The sequence below is a fragment of the Lethenteron reissneri genome, chromosome 72, assembly GCF_015708825.2.
Source record: "Lethenteron reissneri isolate LAM-NWPU_2019-01 chromosome 72, ASM1570882v1, whole genome shotgun sequence".
NCBI classification, from domain to species: Eukaryota; Metazoa; Chordata; class Hyperoartia; order Petromyzontiformes; family Petromyzontidae; genus Lethenteron; species Lethenteron reissneri.
The window spans coordinates 1,581,426-1,600,236 of NC_083850.1; the positions used below are offsets into that span (position 1 = coordinate 1,581,426).

At 53.0% G+C, this 18,811-nt stretch overlaps 2 protein-coding genes across 2 annotated transcripts in view; one reads left to right on the forward strand and one right to left on the reverse strand.

The window, feature by feature from the left end:
• Positions 1–18,811, forward strand: part of LOC133361317 (zinc finger protein 91-like) — a gene marked incomplete at its 3' end in the record, with an annotated part of 1,159,662 nt that overhangs the window by 218,744 nt on the left and 922,107 nt on the right. The gene's annotated exons all lie outside the window — the stretch shown is intronic.
• On the reverse strand, positions 892–18,395 carry LOC133361276 (UV excision repair protein RAD23 homolog B-like). Its single transcript, XM_061580196.1, has 10 exons — positions 18,066–18,395; positions 11,792–11,873; positions 11,091–11,170; positions 10,250–10,584; positions 9,621–9,667; positions 8,381–8,508; positions 7,360–7,600; positions 4,742–4,875; positions 2,589–2,783; positions 892–2,210 (listed from the first exon to the last, which is right to left on the reverse strand). Exons 1-10 carry the CDS (start codon positions 18,129–18,131, stop codon positions 2,094–2,096), a joined length of 1,425 nt encoding a protein of 474 aa, XP_061436180.1. The 5' UTR covers positions 18,132–18,395; the 3' UTR covers positions 892–2,093.

The following is an 18,811-nucleotide window of genomic DNA, read 5'->3' on the forward strand; positions in this document are numbered from 1 at the left end:
CCCTGGTACAAAATGCTCACCAACCACTGCCCCCCCCACCCCCCACAAACCTTCAGGCCACACTTCCACCCCCTTATGAAAGACGCCGCTATGCACAACCCTGCTAAGTCACGCCTCATCCCCCCGCACGTCGCCAGCACATATTGCTCCCTGGACAGAAGCTCCCGTCTTCACTCTGCTGTCCAGATGTGGAACTCTGCCTCCTTGATGAACGCATTGTCGGCGAGATCAACCGAATCTGGTCTTCAGGTGTTCAAATGCCGCTCACGTGGAAATCTCCTAACTTCATCACACGCCTTGTTGTGCTGGGACTTTGGTCCTGCAGTGACCCATGGATTATATGCCGATTAGATGTAGTAATGTCTGATATGGCTGTTCACAATTGCACCCAATAAGAAAGATACACACAGACCAATATAGATACAGAGATCGATATACAGAGACCCATAGAGTTACACAGAGACACAGAGGCACAAAGATATAGGAAGATACAAATACCCACAGAGATACACACACAGTGAGACACACAGAAACCCATAAAAACATCGTGAGACACATAGGCCCATAGAGACCCAGAGACCCATAGAGATACACAGAGACCCATAGAGTTACACAGAGGCCCATAGAGACGCAGAGGCACATAGAGAGACAGGAAGATACACAGAGACCCACAGAGATACAGGAAGATACACACAGACACAGGGAGACACACAGACCCATAAAAACACCGTGAGACACATAGGCTCATAGAGACCCACAGAGACCCATAGAGATACACAGAGACCCATAGAAATACACAGAAACCCAGAGATACACACAGACACAGGGAGACAGACCCATAATGACACCGTGAGACACATAGGCCCATAGAGATACACAGAGACCCAGGGAGACACGGGGTGAAATATTTTTATTAAAATCTTTTGAACTTCACAGCCACGAGAATCAACATGCAGTGTGACAGCCACTACTACCACAACCACTATTACCACAACCACTACTATCATCATCATCACAACCACAATAACTACAACCACCACTACTACCACTATCATCACCACCATCACAACCACTACTACTCATACATCCATCATCATCAATGGTTGTGGTGGTGGTTGTCAGTTGTTGTTGGTTGTGGTGGTTGTGTTTTTGGTGGTTTTCGTGGTTGTGGTGGTAGTTGTTGTGGTGGTAGTTGTTGTGGTGGTAGTTGTGGTTGGGATGGTTGTAGTCGTGGTTGTGGTGGTGGGTTCTTGTGGTTTAGGTGGTTGTGGTGGTTGTTGTGGCGGCTGCGGTAGTTTTGGTGGTTGGTGTGGTTGTGGTTTTTGGTGGTTGTGGTGATGGTATTTGTTGTCGTGGTTATTGTTGTGGTTGTCATGGTGATTAACAATCCAAGGACCCCACACATAACCACACTTATGGTAACCACGTCAATGGTAACCATGGAGATGGTAACCACGTTGATGGTAACCACAGTGAGGGTAACCACAGTGATGGGGTTATCCATAGGGGTCCCTGTTGAGATCTACAGGGGTCTAGGAGTCTCAAATCATCCATGGGCATCACTCTAGGGGGTCCTTAGGGGTCCCTTTAGGGGTCCTTGTAAGTAAGTATAGGGCTCCCCTATAGATGTCTCTGTAGGGGTTCTTGTAGGGGAGTATAGGGGTTTGTGTCGGGGTCGCTGTAGGGGTCTCTGTAGGGGTCTATGTAGGGGAGTATAGGGGTTTCTGTCGGGGTCGCTGTAGGGGTTCTTGTAGGGGAGTATAGGGGTTTCTGTAGGGGAGTATAGGGGTTTCTGTAGGGGAGTATAGGGGTTTCTGTAGGGGAGTATAGGGGTTTCTGTAGGGGTCTCTGTAGGGGAGTTTAGGGGTCGCTGTAGGGGTCTCTGTAGGGGTCTTTAGAGGGGGTAATTCTCCCCCCCCCCCCTCTCTCCTCCGCCCCCCAGTCCCCCATAAGTACCCTTAGCGCTCTGAGTCCCACCCTCGATCCCCTCAGCACCCCCCTCAGCACCCCCCTCAGCACCCCCCTCAGCACCCCCCTCAGCACCCCCCCAGCACCCCCCCAGCACCCCCCTCAGCACCCCCCTCAGCACCCCGCTAGTCATCCCCATCTCCCTGCTGCTGGAGCAGGAAATTGGCGGCCATGTTCTCATTCTTCTCACAGGCGAAGTACGCCTGGACTACGAGCCCCTCTGGGAAGCCCAGATCCTTCAGCTGCTCACCGCACCACACCGCACACACCACACACACCACACCGTACAATACCACACACAACCACACCACACACACCGCACCACACACACACCGCACCACACACACCACACAACACACAGGTGGAGGGAGAGAGTGAGTGAAGTACGCCTGGACTACAAGCCCCTCTGGGAAGCCCAGATCCTTCAGCTGCTCACCGCACCACACCACACACACCACACCGTACCACAACACACCACACCATTCCACAGAGGTAAAGGTATCACTCACCCAGGTAGCCTGACCTACACCGCAGCTAGAGGGAGAGGTCAAGTATGCAACATCATCATCAGCATCATCAGCATCATCACCATCCCCGAGTCTCCCCGGCAAGTCTCTTACCCTCTCTATCGCTGCTTTCTCCTGGGGCGTGACTTGGATGTAATTCACTCCACCGCCTCCACTCCCCGCCGCACCTCCCAGTCCATCGCCATCACCGCCATCATCGCCATCATCGCCATCGTCTCCATCACCGCCGCCCCCGTCGCTGGGAGAGTTCAGCATGGAGATGAACTGCTCCTGGTGCTGGGAGATTTGCTACGGGCGGAGACAGCGGAGAGAGTTAGACCAGAGAACTACGCCGAGTGGTGTCCAGTACAAGGACAATGCAAACACGCGCTGTGATGATCATAATAACGAGCAGCAACCCATGGAACTTCAGTGAGGATTTTACAAAGGGGGTCTGTTCCAAAGACACATAGACACACACAGACACACACATACACACACACATACACACACACAGAAACTCACTTTCACACGTGCACACACAAAGATCCCCCGTATCGCCTTAACAGACTGTCGGGGCGAGCGCTGTTAGCGAGCAGCTCCTAATGAAGGCCGGCACAGCACACGAGGGGGTGGGTGGCCAGGACCACGCCTTTGTCTCTCCAATAACGATGTTTACTACACACCACACAAGGTACTCATTTGAGGCTGAATCGACCTAGGGGAAGCCCAGGAGCAGTTCAGATAATCGTCACTGGGGTTGGGCGCGAGGGGGAATCGAACTGGGTAGCGCTAAGCGTTGCACTACCGCTCCTGACACACAAGACACAAATCACAAACACACACAGATGTAGTGACTGTGAATGTCACTGTGTGTGGTGCCGGGCTTACGAAGCCACGGCGGATGTTGTGTTGGCATTAAGTGCAGCCCGCTTACTGGGCGTGGTACCAGCCCTAGCGGGGCTTGGGTGAGCGCTGGTCAGCACGGAGGCATCACGTACAGTGTGCGGTGCGGGCTCACGGTGAGGGAGCGAGAGGGAGCGTCAGCCAGCCAGGGTTACGTTTTGGCACGATACGCCGGTTGACCTGCCGACACGTCACCGGATGCTATTGGAGGGGTGCCACCGGTGGATGGGGGCCGCTGGGCGGTCACGTGGTCTAAAGGAGCTCTCAGGAGCCTTCGGGAAAGAGCTCGAGAGATCTAGAAGGTGGGCGGGGCGAGGGGCGGAGCCAGCCCCAGCCCAGGCCGACATAACGGGGGGCCCGTGAGGGGCTCGGGGTTCTTCGTGTCGCTGGTGAAGAAGATCCACGGCGGGTTGAAGAAGCCTCCAGCCACGCGGTCCGGGACCCAGCTCGTGGTCCGGGCCGGGATAGCGAACCGTGTCTATTGGTCTGCCGTAGTGTGGCTAGATGGGCATTCAACACCCAAGTGTAGGTTGTGTTATGTTGTTATGTTGTGTTGAGTTGGTGAAAGTGTTTCTCCCAAGACAATGTCTATGACTCAGTTGGACTCACTACGCGTGCAAGCGCGTACACACACCCTCAACACATGCGCAGTCCCAGCGGTGACGTGAGGACTCATTACAGGATCGCAGTTGGGCGGTTCGTTCCGTCGGTGTGAGGAGGCGTTTGCAAGTTGTTTATTGGCGCAGTTTGTTTTTGCACGGGATGCGTTTTCTCCGCGTTGTCGTAAGTGGCGGCGCTTTCGCCCAATGGGTGTTGTCCACTTACGATCAGTTGGGCCAATGAACGGGCCTCGGGAACAGAACCGGCTCGTAAGGTGGGGACCGCTCGTAATGAGTGATGATGGTGGTGCGTGGCAAATAACGTCGCAGGGCGTCTTGCCGCGTTCACGGGTCGTGTGTGCTACGTGACGGAACGCTCAGCAAGGAGCCAGCCAGCCTGTGCGATGGTTGCTCAGTAAAATTGCGTTAAGGAGACCCGTCGAAAGCGCCGATTGGTTGCAGCGCGTGACGTCACCACGACCAACCAGCCAATTAGAGGGCAGAGCGTTACAGGAACAAAGTCTCTTAGCGTATGTCTATAGAAGATAAATGACGATGATCTACGCATTGGCATTGTAACTGATTTGCATGCAACAGAGCTAGAGCCTCCTCCTTTATGGCGGAGAGGTGCGGGGAGACACGGGGAAACTCAGGGAGACACGGGGAGACACGGGAAAACTCGGGAAAACTCGGGGAAACGCGGGGCGACGTGAGGAGGTGCGGGGAGACACGGAGAGATGTGGGGAGACTGGGGCAGGGTACCTGCAGGAGTTGGGGATTTTCCCGTCCCAGCTGCTGCAGCAGAGCGGGGAGCAGGGAGGGATTCTGCTGCAGAACCACCCTCATCTGCTGAAACTGGGGCTGGGAGCGCAGGAACTCCAGAGGATTCGATGCGGCTGGAGTGGGACACCATGACCACCACCAAAATCAACATCACCACCAACACCACCACCATCACTGTCAACACCACCATCACCACCACCTTCAACATCACCACCATCAACATCACCATCAATATCACCAACACCACCACTATCATCACCACCACAACCAATACCCGCCATTCGCCACTAAGTGATGGTGATATCATCACCATCACGTGAAGTGTAACGGGAGATTACGGGACAGACGCTGCATGTGCCATGGGTTGACTGAGTGAGATGACTGGTAGATGCATCAGCTGTGCTCCCTACTGTGCCAACTTGCTGTGTTTTAGCCGCCCGGCGCCCTGCTCATTATTGTGTCGCTCATCTGCCCTCCGTTGTTGCTGAAGGGCGACTGCCTCCAACTTTCCAGTAGCATCCTTCACCAGCCTCCTCCACAGAGGCCGATCTTGACACCGCTGGTACCAGTCGTTGGCAAGAACACTCAGCTCCACGTCCTCCTGTACCACATCACTCCATCTCTTCTCTAGCCCGTGCCATGCCCGTTTAGCCCCCTCGATCCGGCCGAACAAAAACTGCTTGGGCATGCGGTGGCTGGGCATGCAGGCTACATAACCCAGCCAACGCAGCCTTGCCTGCCGGAGCAGCTCAATAATGGGAATGTGTCCAGATATTTCAAGGATTTGTGGGCTCCTCACACAATCCAGCCTGTTTAAACCCAGAATGGATTGTAGGAATGCCTCTTAGTGGCACGCTCCAGGATCAGCAGCAGAGCCTCCAATGCAGCAATCACAAGATGATCAGCATACAATCAGCGTGGCTGACCAATAGGGAGCAATCCCTTGACCGCACCCGGGCATCGATCAGCCTCCAATTGTACCTGTACCAGATGGAAATTTTACTGGTACAGACATAGGCTTCACGAACGTGGTTGAAATAGATGTTAAATAATGTGGGAGCCAGAGGACATCCCTGTCACACCCAAAGGTGAACAGGAAATGACTACGACTCCCGGTAACGTAATTTTACCCAGCCCTGCCTACCATCATGAAGGTCCTTAATGATTGTGAGCAGAGCCAGGGACTGTGAAAGAACGAAGAACAACCCAGAGCCCAGATCTACTGATGGTATCATAGGCCTTGACCAGGTCAATAAAGTAGAGATGTAGGTCCTGTTGGAATTCCCTACATAGAGCCTGTACCACACACAGCGTGTAACACACCCAACAACCGCCATTCGCCACTAAGTGGCGTTGACGTCACCACGACGCTTGTGCCAGGCCATGTGCACTTTGAGGCCATGTGAAGTGTCGAACGCCCGCTGGCAGGAGGTCACGGGGCAGACTCAGATGCCACAGATCGACTGAGACGACTGGCTGATACTTCAGTCACCCGGCGCTCTGCTCATTGTTGTGAGCATCGCTCCTCCGCCCTCCGTTGTTGTTGGAGGGCAACTGCCTCCAACTGCCCAGTAGCGTCCTTCACGAGCCTCCTCCACAGAGGCCGATCTTGACACCGCTGGTACCAGTCATCGGCAAGTCCACTCAGCTCCACGTCCTCCTGTACCACATCACTCCATCTCTTCTCTAGCCCGTGCCGCGCCCGTTTAGCCCCCTCGATCCGGCCGAACAAAAGCTGTTTAGGTATGCGGTGGCTGGGCATGCGGGCTACATGACCCAGCCAATGCATCCTTGCCTGCCGGAGGAGCTCACCGATGGGACTTTGTCCAGATCTTTCAAGGATTTGTGAGCTCCTCACACAATCCAGCCTGGGTAAACCCAGGATGGATCGTAAACAGGCCAGCCTAAATGTTTCTAACCGGCGAAGATGTTCCATTAGGGGGGTCCACGTTTCGCAAGCGTAGAGAAGGGAGGGAATGACCGTGGCCAAGAAGACCTGAAGCTTCATGCGGAGCGATAGACCAGGTAGCTTACACACAGCGTTGCGCGACCGATCAAAAGATATTGCTGCTCGACTGATTCGGAGTGAGACCTCTGCTGTTAAACCGGAGCCAGTCATGAGCACACTGCCAAGGTATGGGAAACTCTCCACTCTCTCCACAACTGCCCCATCAGCAGCAGCGCGTGCAACTCCTCTTTTGAGTGAGCATTAATTACCAGTTCATCGGCATACATAACATGGTTGAGCAATAGGGAGCCATCCCTTGACCGCACCCGGGCATCGATCAGCCTCCCATTGTATCTGTACCAAATGGAAATTCCTCCGATACAGCTATTGAAGGCTTGACGAACTACGTGGTCAAAATTGATGTTAAATAATGTGAGAGCCAGAGGACATCCCTGTCGCACCCCAAGGTGTAAAGGGAATGGCTCCGACTCCCGGCCACGTAGTTTAATCCGGGTCTGCTCACCATCTTGAATGATCGTGAGCAGAGGGTCAAGGACAAACACACACTGCCTGTACCACTCACACAAAGACACCAAACACACATCACCATCACCACTATCAACACCATCAACATTAACACCACCATCACCTGTGTTCTGTCTCCGTTGGGGTAAAGGCTGTGAAGCTGCTGCTGCTGCTGCAGGCGTTGAGGTTGAGGAGGTGGTGGTGGTGGTGGTTGAGGGAGTTGAGGAGGTGGTTGAGGAGGAGGTGGTTGTGGTGGCAGTGGAGGTGGAGGAGGTGGTGGTGGGATCCGTGGGGACATCCACGGTAAGAGACGGAGCCACAGCATGAACGGATTCCGGAGCTGATCCCGAAGAACCTGGGATGCCCTGCGGACGCGAGGAGAACCAGGGAGTCACGGGGAGTCTCGGGGAGACATGAGGAGACACAGGGAGACGCAGAGAGACTTGGGGAGATGCGGGGAGACTCGGGGAGAGACGGGGAGACTCGGGGAGACATGAGGAGACACAGGGAGACGCAGAGAGACTTGGGGAGATGCGGGGAGACTCGGGGAGAGACGGGGAAACTCGGGGAGACATGAGGAGACACAGGGAGACGCAGAGAGACTTGGGGAGACGCAGAGAGACTTGGGGAGATGTGGGGAGACTCGGGGAGAGACGGGAAGACTCGGGGAGAGACGGGAAGCTCAGCGAGTGAGTGATTCTATGAGTGAGTGAGTCTATGAGTGAGTGAGTCTATGAGTGAGTCTATGAGTGAGTGAGTCTATGAGTGAGTCTATGAGTGAGTGAGTGTATGAGTGAGTCTATGAGTGAGTGAGTCTATGAGTGAGTCTATGAGTGAGTCTATGAGTGAGTGAGTCTATGAGTGAGTGAGTCTATGAGTGAGTCTATGAGCGAGTGAGTGTATGAGTGAGTCTATGAGTGAGTGAGTCTATGAGTGAATCTATGAGCGAGTGAGTGTATGAGTGAGTCTATGAGCGAGTGAGTCTATGAGTGAGTCTATGAGCGAGTGAGTCTATGAGTGAGTCTATGAGCGAGTGAGTCTATGAGCGAGTGAGTCTATGAGCGAGTGAGTGTATGAGTGAGTCTATGAGCGAGTGAGTGTATGAGCGAGTCGATGAGTGAGTGAGTCTATGAGCGAGTGAGTACCGTAAGCAGGTATTCCACCGCTCTGTCTGGGTTGTTGTAGCTTGCCCTCAGAGCAGACACGACTTTGGATCTTTCATATCCCATAGACACCATCTCTTGTACCATCTGTTCATAGGCCTGGCCAGTCACTGAGACACACAGAGACACACACACAGACACACACAGACACACACAGAGACACTCGCCAAGAGAAACACAGAGACACACATACACACAGATACACACAGATACACACAGAGACACACAGAGACACTCGCAAAGAGAAACACAGAGACACTTACAGAGATGCAGAGACACACGGGGACACACGGAGCCACACAGAGCCACACGGAGGCACACAGACACTCGCAGAGACACAAACACTCGCAGAGACAGAGAGACAAATGTAGACACATCGAGACACACAGAGAAATGCAGACACTCGCCGAGACATACACAGACACACAGAGACACTCACAGAGCGACAGAGACACACAGACACACACATACACTCACAGACACACAGAGACACACAGAGATACAGAGACACACACAGAGATACACAGCAATACTCACAGAGCCACAGATACTCAGAGCCACGGAGACACACAGACACACACATACACTCACAGACACACAGAGACACTCACAAAGCCACAGAGACACACACAGACACAAAGCAATACACAGAAACACTCACAGAGACACACAGATACACTTACAGAGCCACAGAGACACAGACATACAGAGATACTCACAGAGACACACAGACACACAGAGATACAGAGACACACACAGATAGACAGATAGACTCACAAACACACAGAGACACACAGAGACACTTACAGAGACACAGACACACAGAGATACTCAGAGAGACACACAGAGACACAGAGATACTCACAGAGACACACAGAGACACACAGAGATACACAGAAACCCACTGAGATGCACAGATATACACAGAGACACTTGCAGAGCCAGAGACACACACAGACAGTAGTGATGGTGGTGGTGATGATGATGATTATGGTGGTGATGTTTGTGATGATGGTGTTGTTGATGGTGACGTTGATGATGGTGACGTTGATGGTGATTTTGATGATTGTGGTGTTGATGGTGATGTTGATGGTGGTGGTGGTGTTGATGGTAATGTTGATGGTGGTGCTGATGGTAATGTTGATGGTGGTGCTGATGGTGGTGCTGATGGTGGTGGTGATGGTGGTGATGATGTTGATGATGGTGGTATTATTAATTTTACCTAGAGCCGATGCAGCCTCCTTTGCCAGGTTTTGATTTCCAATATCACTGCAACATCAACATCACCATCAACATCACAATCGCTATCACCATCAACAACATTACCATCAAAAACACGATCGCTATCACCATCGACATCACCATCGCTATCACCATCGCTATCACCATCGCTATCACCATCAACATCACCATCACCACCATAAACATCACCCTCAACATCACCCTCAACATCACCATGAACATCACCATCGACATCACCATCAACATCACCATCAACATCACCATCACCACTATAAACATCACCATCAACATCACCATCAACATCACCATCAACATCACCATCACCACCATCAACATCACCATCGACATCACCATCGACATCAACATCACCATCAACATCACCATAAACATCACCATCAACATCACCATCAACATCACAATCGACATCACCATCACCACCATCAACATCACCATCAACATCACCATCGACATCAACATCACCATCACCGCCATCAACATCACCATCAACACTCCCACCCTCACGAATATGAATAACAAGTGACCACGCCCAACCCTCATGAACATAAATGAAGCTTGACCACGTCCGCATGCATAGTAATGAGCTCTCACCTCCCAGCCACCTCCTGCTCCTCCTCCCCGGGGGGCGTGGCCTCCTCCCCTGGGGGCGTGGCCTCCCCCACCCCAGGCCCCTCCCCCGTGGGCGTGGCCTCCACCACTTCGGGCCCTGCCTCTTTTTCTTCGAGGGTAGCGGGGGGTGTGGCCGGGGTGGGGGTGGGCGTGGCCGGGGTAGGCGTGGCCTGCCCTTGTATGGGCGTGGTTGGCGTGGCCGGCCCAGGGGTGGGCGTGGCCGGGGGGGTGGTTGCCGGGGTGGTTGCCGGGGCTGGGGGGATGGGGGGAGGGGCTTCGGTGGGGGCCGGGGGGATGGGGGGAGGGGCTGGCTTGGGCTGAGGGGGGAGGAGAGAGGGGGAGAAGGGAGGGAGGGGGAATAGGAGACATCAACATCATCATCACCACCATCAACATCACCACCATCAACATGACCATCACCATCAACATCAACATGACCATCACCATCAATATCAACATCATGGTCAACATCACCATGGACACCTTCTAGCCATACCTCACCCCGGTTGCTATGGGTGCCTCACCCCGGTTGCTATGAGGACCACACCCCGGTTGCTAATGGGCCCACATTCAAGTTGCTATGGGTATCTCACCTCGGTTGCTATGGGTGCCTCACCCCAGTTGCTAATGGGACCACATTCTGGTTGCTATGGGTACCTCACCCCGGTTGCTATGGGTATCTCACCCCAGTTGCTATGGGTACCACACCCCGGTTGCTAATGGGCCCACATTCAGGTTGCTATGGGTACCTCACCCTGGTTGCTATGGGTATCTCACCCCAGTTGCTATGGGTACCTCACCCCGGTTTCTATGGGTATCTCACCTTGGTTACCATGACGACCACGAAGCTCTTCTCGTCAATGTTGTAGTCACAGACTGCAGACTCATCGCTCAGAATCTTACCTGGGGTCACACACAGAGAGAGGGAGACAGACAGCACACGTCAAGGGTACGAGCCGGTGTCTCACCGCCAGCGTCTCACTACAGAACCTGCCACTAACAGCCTGCTAGAGGCAAACAGGGGGGAACAGGCGAGTGGGTAGGTGAGTGGGTGGGTTGGTGCGTAGGTGCAGAGGGAGGTAAGTAGATAAGCGAGTGGGTAAGCGAGTGGGTAAGCGAGTGGGTGAGTACGGATGTAGGTGAGTAGGCAGAAGGTAGTAAGTAGGTGAATAGGTGAGTAGGTGAATAGGGAGGTTAGTAGGTGAATAGGTAAGTGAGTAAGTGAATAGGGAGGTCAGTAGGTAAGCAATTATGTGAGCAGGTGAGTAGGTAGGCGAGTAGGTAGTTGAGTAGGTAGGTGAGTAGGTAGGTGAGTAGGTAGGTGAGTAGGTAGGTGACCAGGTAAGTGAGCAGGTGAGTAGCTAGGTGAGTAGGTAGGTGAGTAGGTAGGTGACCAGGTAAGTGAGCAGGTGAGTAGCTAGGTGAGTAGGTAGGTGAGTAGGTGAGTAGGTAGGTGAGTAGGTAGGTGAGCAGGTGAGTAGGTATGTGAGTAGGTAGATGAGTAGGTAGGTGAGTAGGTAGTACCGGCGTAGATGAGCTTCTGGGAGTCGGCTGGGAAGGCCTCACTGCCTCGCTCCTCCTCAATCCTCACCTTGAGCTCCCGCACCTGGGGGGAGGGGCACGGTGAGCAGTGGTGAGGATGTGGGTCTCTGTGTGTGTGTGTACAGGCTGTGTGTGTGTGTGTGGTACAGGCTGTGTGAGTGTGTGTGTGATACAGGCTGTGTGTTTCCGGCAAAACAACCCCCTACCTCCTCGCGGTGCCGGACGGGCAACTCTGTCGTGGACAGTACTGTGGGGAGAGGGCCAATGGGCATTGGCCCTCTCCCCTCATGGCGTCTGTGACCACCACAGTGGCTAAACAGGGGCTCTGGACGGGTGCGAGGGGCTGGTAACCCCTCCACCTTCAATTCATTACCACTAAACCACGAATTAACTATGTAACTAATAGCTTGTGCCGGAGGCCCCGGGGAGACAGGCGACCATGACGTCTCCTGGCCAAACCCCAATGGGCGGAGCCAGGAGATTGAATCTTTACCCTCAGGGCTCCTCCAGAAACAAAAACCACTTCGTGTGGCCACGTGGAATGTTCGAACGCTCACTGTGGAGGAGAGGCTGCCACTCCTTTGTCGGGAGCTGGACCGGTACTGCCTGGATCTCTGTGGCATTCATGGGGTCTGGTGGACCGGTTCTGACTCCTGCCACCATGAGGGGTGGACAGTCCTCTACTCGGGACAGGAGACTGCCAAACAACAGGGAGGCATGGGAGCATGGCGGTGAGGTGTGGGAAGCTGTAAGCCCTAGGCTACTTTGGGCTTGCCTTCCCATCAACCTGTGTTGCCCGCTCGGTGTATCTTGGTGATATCTGTCTGCTTATATGTCTGTCTACAATTTTTTCTGGTTAGATATTATGTCGCTATTTCACTATACCTGATGATGATTGCTTGTGTTGCAATCGAAACGTCGTATGCTATTATTTAATTTATTATTTTTTCTTTATACGTGACTTTACCGAAAGAACCAAAGAATAATTCCTGCAGTCACGAAAGCTCCAAAGTTAAGATTGAGCCATATTTTCTGTCCGTCTGCTACAGCAGAGGTGTAGGGAATTCCAACAAGACCTACATCTCTGCTTCATTGACCTCGTCAAGGCCTATGATACCATCAATATGCCTGTGCTCTGGGTTGTTCGTTGTGGTTTTGGAGTCCCTGACCCTCTGCTCACGCTCATAAAGGACCTTCATGATGGTGAGCAGGCCTGGGTAAAACTACGTGGCCGGGAGTCAGAGCCATTCCCTATACACCTTGGGGTGCAACAGGGATGTCCTCTGGCTCCAACATTATTTAACATCTATTTCGACCACGGAGTTCGTGAAGCCTTCAGCAGCTGTACCGGGGGAATTTCCATCTGGTACAGATACAATGGGAGGCTGATCGATGCCCGGGTGCGGTCAAGGGATGGCTCCCTATTGGTTAACCACGTTATGTATGCCGACGATCTGGTAATTGCAGCTCACTCAGAGGAGGAGTTGGAGGCGCTGCTGCTGAAGCTGGAGTGTGCCACTAAGAGGTGGGGCCTTACCATCAGCCCCACCAAAACGAAGCACCTGCCTGGGTATTTTGTACCATCGGGCAATCTACCCCCACAACTCCCAATCTGTGATGGAGCAGTTGTGGAGAGAGTGGAGAGTTTCCCATACCTGAGCAGTGTGCTCATGACCGGCTCCGGTTGAACAGCAGAGGTCTCACTCCGAATCAGTCGAGTGGCATTATCTTTTCATCGGTTGCGTAACGCTGTGTAGAAGATACCTGGTCTGTCGCTCCGCACGAAGCTTCGGGTCTTCTCGGCCACAGTCATTCCCTGCCTTCTCTACGCTTGCGAAACGTGGACCCCCCTAATGGAACATCTTCGCCGGTTAGAAACATTTAGGCTGGCCTGCCTACAATGAATCCTGGGTTTAACCAGGCTGGAATGCGTGAGCTCATAAATCCTCGAAAGATCTGGACAAAGTCCCATCGGTGAGCACCTCCGGCAGGCAAGGCTGCCTTGGCTAGGCCATGTAGCCCGCATGCCCAATCATCGCATGCCCAAACAGCTTTTGTTCGGCCGGATCGAGGGGGCTAAACGGGCGCGGCACGGGCTCGAGAAGAGATGGAGTGATGTGGTACAGGAGGACGTGGAGCTGAGTGGACTTGCCGATGACTGGTACCAGCGGTGTCAAAATCCACCTTTGTGGAGGAGGCTCGTGAAGGACGCTACTGGGCAGTTGGAGGCAGTCGCCCTCCAACAACAACAGAGGGCGGAGGAGCGACGCTCACAGCAACGAGCGGAGCACCGGGTGGCTAAAGCACAACAAGTTGGCACAGTAGGGGGCACAGGTGGTGCATCAGCCACTCATCTCAGTCAGTCGACCCGTGGCACCTGGGTCCATCCCGTGACCTCCTGCCAGCGGGCATTTGACACTTCAATGTGGCCTCAAGGTGCACATAACCTGGCACAAGCATCGTGGTGACGTCACCGCCACTCAGTGGCGAATGGCGGTTGTTGTTATTGTGTGTATGTCATTCAGGCTGTGTGTGTTCCAGGTTGTGTGTAGTACAGCCTGTGTGTGGTATAGGCTGTGTGTCCGGCAAAACAACCCCCCTCCTCGTTGGTGCCGGACGGCAGCGCTGTGGTGAGCAGTGCCATGGAGGGAGGGCCAATTTCGATTAGCCATTCCTCTCATGGCATTTGTAGCCACCACAGCAGCCAAAGGGGGCTCCTGACAGGTGCGAGGAGCTGTCAATCGCCCCACATCCAATTAATTACCACGAAAAAAATATCTAACTAAGCTTGTGCCTAAGGCCTCGGGTGGACAGGAATCTATGATGTCTCCTGGCGAAACCTCATTTGGCGGAGCCCGGAGATTGAATCCTTACCCCCGGGATTCCTCCAGAAACAGCAAAAAGCCACTGCGGGTGGCCACGTGGAATGTTCGAATGCTCACTGCGGAGAAGAGGCTGCCACTCCTCTGTCAGGAGCTTGACCGGTACTGCCTGGATCTCCGTGGTATTCAGGAGGTCCAGTGTAGCAGCTCTGGTTCCTGCCACCATGAGGGGTGGACAATCCTCTACTCGGGGCAGGAGAGTGCCAAACAACAGGGAGTGGCTCTTCTTTTCAACAAAAAAATGAAGACAGCGTGGGACCGTGGCAGTGAGGTGTGGGAAACTGTTAGCCCCAGGCTACTTTGTGCTCGCCTTCCCATCAACCAGAGGCAAGGAGTGGTGGTCGTGGTTACTTTTGCCCCCACCGAAGATAAACATCATTGGAGGGATGCAGGCAAGGCTGATGAGTCAGATGCCTTCTATGACCTCCTGTCACAGGTGCTAGCTAAAGTTGCCCCTCGAGACACCCTGTTGGGCGACTTTAATGCCCGAGTTGGTCATGATGCTGGAACCTGGTCTGGAGTGATTGGAAGGCATGGGCCAGATCAGCTCAATAACAAAGGTAGGAGGCTGCTAGATTTTTGTGCAGCCCATGGGCTTGTAATTACCAACACGCCGTTCTGGCATCGGCACATCCACACAACATCATGGATGCATGCCGGGTCCAAGCAAAAACATCTGCTGGACTATCTAGTGACGGAACAGCCACAGGCCAATATCCTTGACACCAGGACCTACCATGGAGCTGATCGAGCGGCATTATCTTTTCATCGGTTGCGTAACGCTGTGTAGAAGCTACCTGGTCTGTCGCTCCGCACGAAGCTTCGGATCTTCTCGGCCACAGTAATTCCCTCCCTTCTCTACGCTTGCAAAATGTAGACCCCCCTAATGAAACATCTTCGGCAGTTAGAAATATTTAGGCTGGCTTGCCTATAATCCATCCTGGGTTTAACCAGGCTGGATTGTGTGAAGAGCTTACAAATCCTTTAAAGTCCCATCGGTGAGCTCCTCCGGCAGGCAAGGCTGCGTTGACTGAGTCATGTAGCCCGCATGCCCAGTCAACACGTGCCTAAACAGCTTTTTTTCGGCCGGATCTAGGGGGAGAAACGGGCGCGGCACGGGCTAGAGAAGAGATGGAGTGATGTGATACAGGAGGACGTGGAGCTGAGTGGACTTGCCGATGATCGGTACCAGCGGTGTCAAGATCGGTCTCTGTGGAGGAGGCTCGTGAAGGACGCTACTGGGTAGTTGGAGGCAGTCGCCCTCCAACAACAACGGAGGGCGGAGGAGCGACGCTCACAGCAACGAGCGGAGCGCCGGGTGGCTAAAGCACAGCAAGTTGGTACAGTAGGGGGCACTGGTGGTGCATCAGCCAGTCATCTCGGTCATCTCAGTCAGTCGACCCGTGGCACCTGGGTCTGCCCCGTGACCTCCTGCCAGCGGGCGTTCGACACTTCACGTGGCCTCAAGGTGCACATGGCCTGGCACAAGCGTCGTGGTGACGTCACCGCCACTTAGTGGCGAATGGCGGTTGTTGTTGTCTGAGTGTCTGTGTGAGTATCTGTGTCAGTGTGTGAGTGTCTGTGAGTGCGTGAGTGTCTGTGTGTGTGAGTGTCTGTGAGAGTGTCAGTGTGTGAGTGTCAGTGTGTGAGTGTCTGTGTGTGAGTATCTGTTTTGAGTGTGTTAGTGTCTGTGTTTGAGTGTGTGAGTGTCAGTGTGTGAGTGTGAGTATCTGTGTGAGTGTGTGAGTGTCAGTGTGTGAGTGTCAGTGTGTGAGTGTGAGTATCTGTGTGTGTGAGTATCTGTGGGAGTGTCAGCGTGTGAGTGTCTGTGTGTGAGTATCTGTATGAGTATCTGTGTCAGTGTGTAAGTGTCTGTGTGTGAGTGAGTGTCTGTGTGAGTGTCTGTAAGAGTGAGTGTCAGTGTGTGAGTGTCAGTGTGTGAGTGTCTGTGTTTGAGTGTGTTAGTGTCAGTGTGTGAGTGTCTGTGTGTGAGTATCTGTGTCAGTGTGTGAGTGTCTGTGAGAATGAGTGTCTGTGTGTGAGTGTGTGTCTGTGAGAATGAGTGTCTGTGTGTTTGTGTGTGAGTATCTGTGAGAGTGAGTGTCAGTGTGTGTGTCTGTGTGTGAGTATCTGTGTCAGTGTGTGAGTGTCTGTAAGTGTCAGTGAGTGTCTGTGTGAGTGAGTGTCAGTGTGTGAGTGTCAGTGTGTGAGTATCTGTGTCAGTGTGTGTCTGTGAGAGTGTCTGTGTGTGAGTATCTGTGTGAGTATCTGTGTCAGTGTGTGAGTGTCTGTGAGAGTGTCTGTGTGTGAGTATCTGTGTGAGTATCTGTGTCAGTGTGTGAGTGTCTGTGTCTATATTTGGCTGATGATGTTAGGCATGATTACTGCGCACGTGATTCCAACTATGTTGCTGCTGTTGATGTTGTTGGTGATGGTATTAATGGTGATCCTGATCGTAGTTATGCTAGTTACATCAATAGTGATGTTGATGTTAGTGGTGTTGTTGATGTAAGTGGTGGCGATGTTATTGCTGATGTTTATGCTGCTAGTGATGATATTGATGTTAGTGGTGGTGATGATATTGATGGTGGTGATGATGTTGATGATGTAGGTGGTGATGGTGTTGGTGTTTGTGATGAAGGTGATGGTCATGATGATGTAGCTGATGATGTAGGTGATGATGGTGATGGTGTTAGTGTTGATGTAGGTGATGGTGGTGTTTGTGATGCTGTCGATGTAGGTGGTGATGGTGATTATGTTGATGGTAGTGATGTTGATGGTGTAGGTGTTGATGATGTTAATGGTGATAGTGATGATGTTGATGATGTAGATGGTAGTGATGTTGATGGTGATGATGTTGATGGTGTTGAGGGTAGTGATGGTGTAGGTGTTGTTGTAGGTAGTGATGTTGGTGATAGCGAGTATGTAGTAATGGTGTTGACGATGTTGGTGATGTAGGTGATGATGGAGGTGATGGTAGTGATGTAGATAATGATGGCGATGGCAGTGATGGTGTTGATGGTGGTAATGTTAATGGTGTTGATGGTAGTGATGGTGTAGGTGGTGATGTTGATAGCGATGATGTATGTAGTAATGGTGTTGACGATGTTGGTGTTGAAGGAGGTGATGGTAGTGATGGTGTTGATGGTGATAATGTTAATGGTGTTGATGGCAGTGATGGTGTAGGTGTTGATGCTGTTGGTGATCATGTTGGTAGTGGTGTTGTTGATGATGTTGATGTTGTTGATGATGTTGATGGTGGTGATGATAATGTAGTGATGGTGTTGAAGATGTAGGTATTGATGTTGTTTATGATGGTGGTGGTGGTGATGTTGGTAATGATGTTGATGGTGGTAGCGATGCCATCCTCTCACCGTTTTCGTCCCCTCGATCTCCACACGGAATGTCTTCTGCTGGAGCGTCTTCAGCGTCACGATCATCGTGATGGTGGTGATGTGGTGGTGATGGTGGTGGTGATGATGGTGGTGATGGCGTTCTTGATGTTGCTGTTGTTGATGATGTTGTTGATAATAATGTTGATGTTGTTGCTGATACTGTTGTTGATAATGTTGTTGCTGATGATGATGTTGTAGTTGCTAATAATGATGATGTTGCTGAAGATGTTGCGGCCTTCACGCAACCACCATTACTCAGCGCGCGCTGACGTCACCGCGCACGGAAGAGGCAGTGCGAGATGACGTCATCACGCTAGTCGTACGCGCTGACGTCACCGTTCCGCGCTCGCGCTCGTGACGTCGCCGCTGAACTGGGGGAGCCCGTGCGCGGTGACGTCACGACCCCCGCACGATGCCGCCTCGCCAACGGAAGTGTCGCTTGCGCGGTGACGTCACCATTAATCTCGCGGTGACGTCATCGCGCGCGAAGGAGCCAGAGCGCGATGACGTAGACGCGTACAACGCGCGTGACGTCCCCATGCGCGGATCGGCCCCACGCTGCCCGGTGACGTCAGAGCGTAAGACTAGCGGGATGACGTCATCGCGCAAATCTCGTGACGTCACCGCGCACGGAAAACACCGTGCGCGGTGACGTCACGCACGGCTAGCCGAGTCGGGGTCAAACTCTCCCCGCTGTGTCACCCTCCCCGCTGTGTCACCCTCCC

What these genes read in the sequence shown, in the direction of transcription:
- LOC133361276 (XM_061580196.1), bottom strand. Translation starts at nt 18,131, where the DNA reads ATGATCGTGACGCTGAAGACGCTCCAGCAGAAGACATTCCGTGTGGAG. An exon ending in AGATCGAGGGGACGAAAACG is followed by an intron (nt 11,874 to 18,065) that starts GTGAGAGGATGG and finishes CCCTCCCCCCAG; the next exon opens with GTGCGGGAGCTCAAGGTGAG. An exon ending in CGGTGGAATACCTGCTTACG is followed by an intron (nt 7,601 to 8,380) that starts GTACTCACTCGC and finishes TCGCGTCCGCAG; the next exon opens with GGCATCCCAGGTTCTTCGGG.